The sequence below is a fragment of the Pundamilia nyererei genome, unplaced genomic scaffold (genome assembly GCF_000239375.1).
Source record: "Pundamilia nyererei isolate P.nyererei 1_Seehausen unplaced genomic scaffold, PunNye1.0 scaffold00075, whole genome shotgun sequence".
Taxonomy (NCBI): Eukaryota; Metazoa; Chordata; class Actinopteri; order Cichliformes; family Cichlidae; genus Pundamilia; species Pundamilia nyererei.
The window spans coordinates 1,679,479-1,687,047 of NW_005187476.1; the positions used below are offsets into that span (position 1 = coordinate 1,679,479).

A 7,569-nucleotide genomic window follows, 5' to 3' on the forward strand; every position below is an offset into this window, starting at 1 on the left:
ACACACACACACACACCATCGGTCCTTGTTTTAGGCAACAAGGACCGATGGTGTTGTCTGCTGTACACACTGTAAAGACCTATGAGGTATATTTGGCAATAGTGAAATTATAGAAATAACTATACAAACTAAGTTGACTCACAACTATAATTAACTAAACTTTCATTTCACTGATACACATATGAGAAGTTTTTTAGTGCTGTGCTGTAAATGTCAGCTTCACAAATTATATGATGAAAAATAGACACATAGAGGGTTCAGTAGATGGTTTTTCAGTCATTGTAGAAATTGTTGTAAAAGCTCCCGGTGAACGGGATGAAACTGGATTTGAGTCATTTAACAAAATGGGCTGTCTTTGTTAAACACGGGATATAAAAACAAGCCTATGTATGAAAAGTAAAGCATACAATGTCATTAAAGGCAAAGCTAATCTAGCATATTTTTCCCCAAGTAAGAAAAACCAATCAAACCAGTATTCAACCATTATTCAGAGTATTTCACATTTGTGGAGGTGCATCCACTGTGCTCCACATATCAATCAATGGGCTCTTTGAAGAGGATCTTTTATCAAAGCACATGGAAAATGTCACAGTTTTGTTGGCTATTTCATTATTCGATGCCAGATCTACTAAAACATGTTAGTACACATGCCTTGCATGTATGATCTGACTTTATATTGTATAAAGACTGCCTCTTCCATAATTCTGCATAGTATTTGAAGTTGTGTTAGGTTGTTACAAAGAGATTTATGCTGAAAAATGCATTAATTTCCGGGAATTTTATTATATACACAACTGCTTACATGTTTACGGCCAGTTGGACATGGCTCTGTTTTTGAAAGAAGTCAGTTTGCTTTCATCTATTATAATATGTCACTATTCAGAAGGTTTGTAAATAATAATTAATGGAATCAATAATCATAGCTTGTAACTTAAAGTTAATGAAACATACACAGGTATATTTTCAGCAGCCATCACTTCTGTGTTCCAACAGCACACTGTGTTATCTAAAATAAGTTTATTATGCTAAAAGAAAAACTGGTCATCAGAACAAAATTTTCAAATAATTTCAGAACAGCTGGAAATAGTTTATCTATTTACAAAAACAATGCATTGGACTATTGGATTACATGAACCATCTTATGGGTTTAAATATAATAAAATAAAGATTCTTGAAGAATCTAGGTTATGAAGGGTATTGTATGCAGGAAGTTAAAAAAGGAAATATCATACAACAGAGTGTACAACTTTGTTCAGAAAACATTAAAGCTTTCTCTAACCAGAACAGAAAAAAAACAAATGAATCTGCATCTTTAGCTTAAGGAACAGACGCATAACAGGTGGTTAGATTAAATGTGTTCCCAGCTGTGATCGGGAGGAAGGCAAGGTAAAGACAGGTCACCAGTCCATCACAGGAGCAGCTCAGAGACACAGATAACACTCACAGTCACACCTATAGTGAAATATAATCGCCAGTTAATGTAACACGCATGTCTTTAGACCTGTAGCACCCAGAGAGAACCTATAAAGGTGCAGCGAGAACATGCAAACGTCACACAGAAAGACTCCGGCTGGTTCAGGTGACATTGCTAACCACTGCACCACCCAGACCTATCATTTATTTTCACTTTTGCTTATAGAAATTGTTTTCTGTCCATCTGTCTCCGACATGTCTTTGGAGTGTGGGAAGACACCTACATGCAATACCCCAATCAGTTTAAACTCAGAACCAGCTAACAGCAAAGAGGTAAAAGTGCTGACCCTCCACGGCTTTGCTAAATCCATTTTCATGTGTATTATTGTGCTGTTTCCTGCTTCCCTTGTTTTTCTCCTTCAAGAGACTCTCTGCAGTCCTCAGCCACTTCACTGGGTCTGATTCACTCCTGCATCACTTCCTCCACTGACCTTTCAATGATGCTTAATTGAGCATAATGATTTGAGCAAATTCAAGTTTCAAAATTAATAAGTCTGAACATTGAATTGAAGACATGAATGGTTTTACCTGAATGCTCACAATCTCATGTAGCACTCAGCTGCACCTCATATTTCCCTCCTGTCGTCATCTGAAGCCTTGATGAAGCACAACACGCGACCTCGAATGCTACAACTACGACTGTTTTGCTTGTTCTCTTGTGAGTGCTTTGAAATAAACATCTCAAACACTTTTTACATTTTCCAGCTAACACTCACTGTAATATTTTACTGACCCATACAGGGAAAAAAGGCAAAGCTTTGATATAAAAGCCTTCTCCTACTGAGATGAACAGAGACAGAATCAGATTATTGTCCATGCAAACCTTGAACCTCTTTGCTCACCCTGAGGTGCAGGCACTGGACCGTTATTGCTTCTCACAGCTTATTGTTTTTCCTGTTATTGTTTTTCCCAGCGCCTCTTTTTTTTATAGCACTGAAGGGAACAGGAGGGAATGATTTTGCAATAGGCTCATTAATGTGAACCTGGTCAGCTTGGCTGTCATTACACTGAAACTGTAAGGGCGTAGAAAAGTGCATTATCTCACATTACTCCAGCTGGACTGTCATTTCTTTCACTCAGTGCACGAGTTCATACAATGAGCAAGCTTTTATAAGGTTACTTTGTCTTTTGTTAACCTATCAAAATGTAGCAGATCACTGACGACAAGAAAAAAAATTTAACACAAAAATGTATTTGATTTCATTTGAAATTCACAATTCTAAAAATTTGCTTGTTTTAGCATTTGGCTAAAACAAAAGTCGATCCTGATTATAACTCCAGATGCGGTTAAGTCATCTGAGGTCGACCATATGTTGATATATCTGAGTTTGTCATATTTTCTTCCTCATATTATTTCAACCATATGCTCTGTCTCTCTTTCTGCCCGTCTCTCTCTCTTTGATGATGGGGGTATTTCTATTCTGTGGGGGCTGTGAGCTCAGCGAGTTTGTTTCTGTGTCTATAATCCCCTCTCTCTGGGCGCCAGCATATAAAAGCGACGAGGGGCCCCGCGCACTCTCACACAGACCACCAGTCTCAGGCCTGAGTCTACTCCTTTACGCACACACAGCCACAGGTAAGACAGTGGACAAACATACAGAACAGAACAGAAAGATAGAAACTTTTCACTAACCCAGAGGACAAGCTAGGAAGCTAATTATAACTGAAGTCAAATGTTGGCAAAAATGTGATTTTTCTTTTGTACGCAGCCAGCAGCTGTCAGTAAATGCACTTGGGCATATTCAGAAAAAAGCACCGGAGTTTAGAAACTAATGTTTACATTTTAAATTCCAATGGGGATCTGAGAATCAAGCTGGTTTCACAAATGCAGCATTGAAAGTGCAACATTTCAGATTCAGAGCCAAGAAAAGCTTCAACCTACTAAAATCTGCTTTTGATGAGTGTTTTTGTTTTTAGCTTTTGTTCTGAAGTAGATCTTAGTTGTGTAAAGGTTTTTGGTACATTTTCTGATTGGTTCTTTTAATGCCGATTATTTCAACACACATGTGCCAGCTTTGTAAATGCAGCATGCTTAGAAACTGTACAGAAATGACTCAGGATGTATGAATCTTTGAACCTTCTGAGCTGAGGGCATTCATTTTTTCTAACAGGAAGGTAAAAATAACGAATGTATAAAGAAAAGAGTCTGTAAAGAACGACCCTCATTTTTGCTATTTTTGGTCATTCCTAATTCAACTTCAATCAGGATCAGATGAACATGTGAAAGCTAAAGGTCTTGTTTACTGAATAACAAATCATTAGACCCTATTCTTAAGTAAAGATTTTTTTACAACCTCTTAGTGTGACAGTAAAAGTCAAACTAGAGCTATAACAGCTTCTTTCTTTTATCCCAGTCGTCATGTCTGCTGGAGGAGAGAAATCCAAGTCTGCTTCCCAGACTGATGGGAAAGCAGCTCAGACCAAGACGTCTGAGATGGGCTTAACATCTTACAAGGTACAGTATACACACACACACACACACACACACACACACACACACACACACACACACACGTAAAACAGATGATTAAACATCACAAATACAGCATACAGTATTTTTCACACAGTGGGAAGCAGCTGGCCTCACACCACTGTAACAGTTTACCTTGTGAGCTGACGTCTGTTAGCGCGACCTGCTGGTTCTTATAGCTCTTTGAGGGGGTGGCTGACAACTATAACTGACAGAAAAAACCCCCAGTGTGTTAAATCACTGTGGAGGTAGCTGTCATAAAAACATTGGCACTTCATCTTTATCTCCCCGTGTCACACTTCCTGCTTCATATATCTTCCCTTGAATCTGAACCTACCTCAGTGACCTCCACTCCTATTTTCTTTGCTCCCCACTGCAATCGTTCAGATGTGGGTTTACGACCAGGAGAATTTCCAGGGCCGCTGTATTGAGATCAACGGCGAGTGCATGAACGTGTGTGACTTGGGCATGGACAAGGTGCGCTCCCTGCGTGTCGACTGTGGGCCGTAAGTATTCCGATTGCGTGCTGTGAGACGTATACACCCACATGTACTAGTGTGGTACCCAGCAGCACCCACACTCCTCTAAGAGAAGAGCAGGTGATTTAACAGCTACACTCCACCATTATGTGACATTTCCCCACTTTGCATTTGGCATTATGCTGATGCTTTTATCCCGAGTGATTTTGCAGAGAGTACAGCAATGCAGAGAACTTTGGCTGCTAACATAATAAAGCACACAAAGCACAAGTGATGGAAGTATGTCAGTTAATAAAAGAAAATATAAGCAAGGAGATAAGGAGTAGTGCAACAAGGGACACATTTAAAAATCAAAGCAGCAGAGGCCAAGATGCTATAAGATTTTTACAAGCTGCACACTCCTCAAGAGGAGTCAGCTCATTCATTTGAGTGTAATCAGTGAGCTGACTCTTCTTGAGGGACGTTCAATGATCACTCTCCTTCCTCTCCTTTTCCCCGTCCTCAGCTTCGTGGGTTTTGAGCAGATGAACTTCTGTGGAGAAATGTTCATCTTGGAGAAGGGCGAGTACCCCCGCTGGGACTCTTGGAGCAACTGCCAGAAGAATGACTACCTGCTGTCCTTCAGGCCTGTCCGCATGGTGAGTCCTATGTTCCAGCCACTCAACTGGTGGAAGTTTGCTCTACTTTTATTTGCCTTCTTTACATCCTTATTCTCTTTTCCTCCTTCCTCATGCCCGCCACCTCGCAGGATCCCGAGAAGCACAAGATATGCCTGTATGAGGTTGGAGAATTCAAGGGCCGCAAGATGGAAATCATGGATGATGACGTTCCCAGCCTGTTTTCCTATGGTTTCACTGACAGGGTGGGCAGCATCATGGTCAGCTGTGGAACGTGAGTAGTTTGTGAAATTACAACATCTTATTGCATTTTTCCAAAGAGTTAAATGAGTAGAATAATACCACTCTATAGTGTGCTAAATATGAGGCTAAAGCCAACATCCAGCTAGCTTAACTTTGCATAAAGACTGGAAACAGGGCTTAAGCTAACCTGGATCTTTTTTGAAAGTAATAGTCAGCTTAACAGCACATGCAAAGCTCACAAATTAACTTGCTATATGCTATGTGATTCCAACAAAACCATGAAACATTGGTATAAAACAAGAGTTTGTAGTTGTGGGCCTGATTTGGGTGCAGCAGCTTCAACAAGCTTGCTGTCAACGAGGTAACAAGCTAGCAAAGCACCCCATAAAACTCAGCTTTCATGAAGTTTTTACACTTCCTATTCTTTTAGAATTCAATAAACAATGTATAACATCTTAATTGGCGAACCTTAACAGTCTGGGGGTGTTTTTTGCAAGTGTGAAAGACCAAGACTTGAACTGTTTCAAGCCCCAAATATGAGTGCTATCAGCCTTGTGAACAAACAGATATCTAGAAGACCTGCTTTTTCTTTAAGGCTGACTGTGAAGCTGTAACTCTGCTACCTTTTCCAGCCTTCTGGTTGATAAATCATGCATTTTTCAGCAGCACTGACCACAAACACCACACTCTGCTTTTGCAACAGCTGCGTCAAAAAAAGTCCAGCTCCTTTTACCATTTCTACATCGGTGGCGTCATTCTTAAACTGACAGAAACAGCACTCTGTCTGGTAATGTGCTCAGGAATAGAGGCTTTTTCATCAGCAGCTACATGAGGGTGTCACGAACGTCAGCAGCTCCATGTCTCTGTCTGCGCTCCCAGAGGTGTGGCAGCCAGCGTACACTGTTGTTTTATCTGCTGTGATTACTTTATTTGGACTGCTACCCGCAGTCTCCAAACAGGCAGCTGGAAGGCAGACGAGTCTGTGCTTTAACACCTAGAAGCACGATAAACAGATCGATGACATCATTTGTTCGATGTTTACTCTCTCTAAATTATTAGCATGTGTCCTTCTAGCATCTTTCATCATGTTTCTCACTTGTCTGCTGTTTCTGTTTCACCTCATGCTTTTTTGCTGCCTCACATTTTCTCTGCTGAACAGTTGCTGTCCAACCTTGTAATCCCTCTCTATTATTCCCTATCCTTGCCTCTCTTCTCCCTTTTTCTCTCCTCAGTTGGGTGGGTTACCAGTTCCCCGGCTACCGTGGCAGCCAGTTTCTGCTGGAGAAGGGTGATTACAGGCATTTCAATGAGTTTGGTGCCCGCTGCCCCCAGATGCAGTCCATTAGGCGCATTCGTGACATGCAGTGGCACCCACACGGCTGCTACACCATGTCCTCCAAGTGAAACCCACCGAGGGCGAGGAAGAGAGGGACTGGAGGAGAGGCGGAGGCCGAAGGCAGGCACAGAGATGGAGGTGGAGGAGGAAGAGCAAAGAAGGAGAGGAGGAGGGAGAGGGTGTAATAATGTTTCCTCTGTCCTTAAATCTCTTGACGGTTTGAGTGCAGGATGGGGGGAGTACATTAGGTTGTTATTTATAGTTGTAATTTAGCGGCCAATGAAAAGTTATTCAAAGTTTAGGAGGAGATAATTACGATAACCACAGAGACTGCTTCTCATAATAAATGCTCTCTCCATTTTTGTTCTTCCTCTCTCGCTGTCTCCATTTGTCAGCCTTTGGCTCCCCACTCTCCTCTCTCTCCTCCCCTCCCTCCCTCTCTCCCCTCACATATATTATTCCACATCTCACCAACGTCAGCGCTCGCTCGACCTGTCAGAGCCTGACTGAAGGGGTACCAGCGTAGATTTCTGTTTGTTTGTGTGAACGGGGCACTGAGACAGAAGAAAACAACCACAGAGACAAATGGCGGTGACTGCTCTTTGCTCAGATCCTGCTACCACACCAGCCTTAAACCCCAATAAATCATCTCACTACCTGCTTTACTTGGAATGACATTTTATTCAACAGACTTTTATATATATTTAGCAAATGCACAAAAAAACTGAACCCAGCATGAGACCCTGTTATATTTAGTAAAAACAGATCCTCAAATTAAAGCTGCTACAATCAATATTTTTCCGCCGTCTACAGAGGGAGCAACACCCCACAGCAGAATCAGCTGAGTCAGTCATTGTCTCTGCCTTAAAGCACTCTCATGGCTATCATGGAACTATTTATCATAGCTGATGAACACTGTGCTGGATTCAATGGCTAAAGAGCCACAAAAGA

The 7,569-nt window shown here is 41.4% G+C and overlaps 2 protein-coding genes across 3 annotated transcripts in view; one reads left to right on the forward strand and one right to left on the reverse strand.

Annotated features, from left to right (window-relative positions):
- LOC102201438 (beta-crystallin A1-like) overlaps positions 1 to 7,569 on the reverse strand; it is a 51,120-nt gene that overhangs the window by 10,735 nt on the left and 32,816 nt on the right. The window lies entirely within an intron of this gene.
- Positions 3,010 to 6,716, forward strand: LOC102201138 (beta-crystallin B1-like). Its single transcript, XM_005737388.1, has 6 exons — positions 3,010 to 3,049; positions 3,828 to 3,928; positions 4,331 to 4,449; positions 4,928 to 5,060; positions 5,171 to 5,313; positions 6,515 to 6,716. The coding sequence occupies exons 2-6, from the start codon at positions 3,833 to 3,835 to the stop codon at positions 6,684 to 6,686; spliced, it is 663 nt and encodes a 220-aa protein (XP_005737445.1). The 5' UTR covers positions 3,010 to 3,049; positions 3,828 to 3,832; the 3' UTR covers positions 6,687 to 6,716.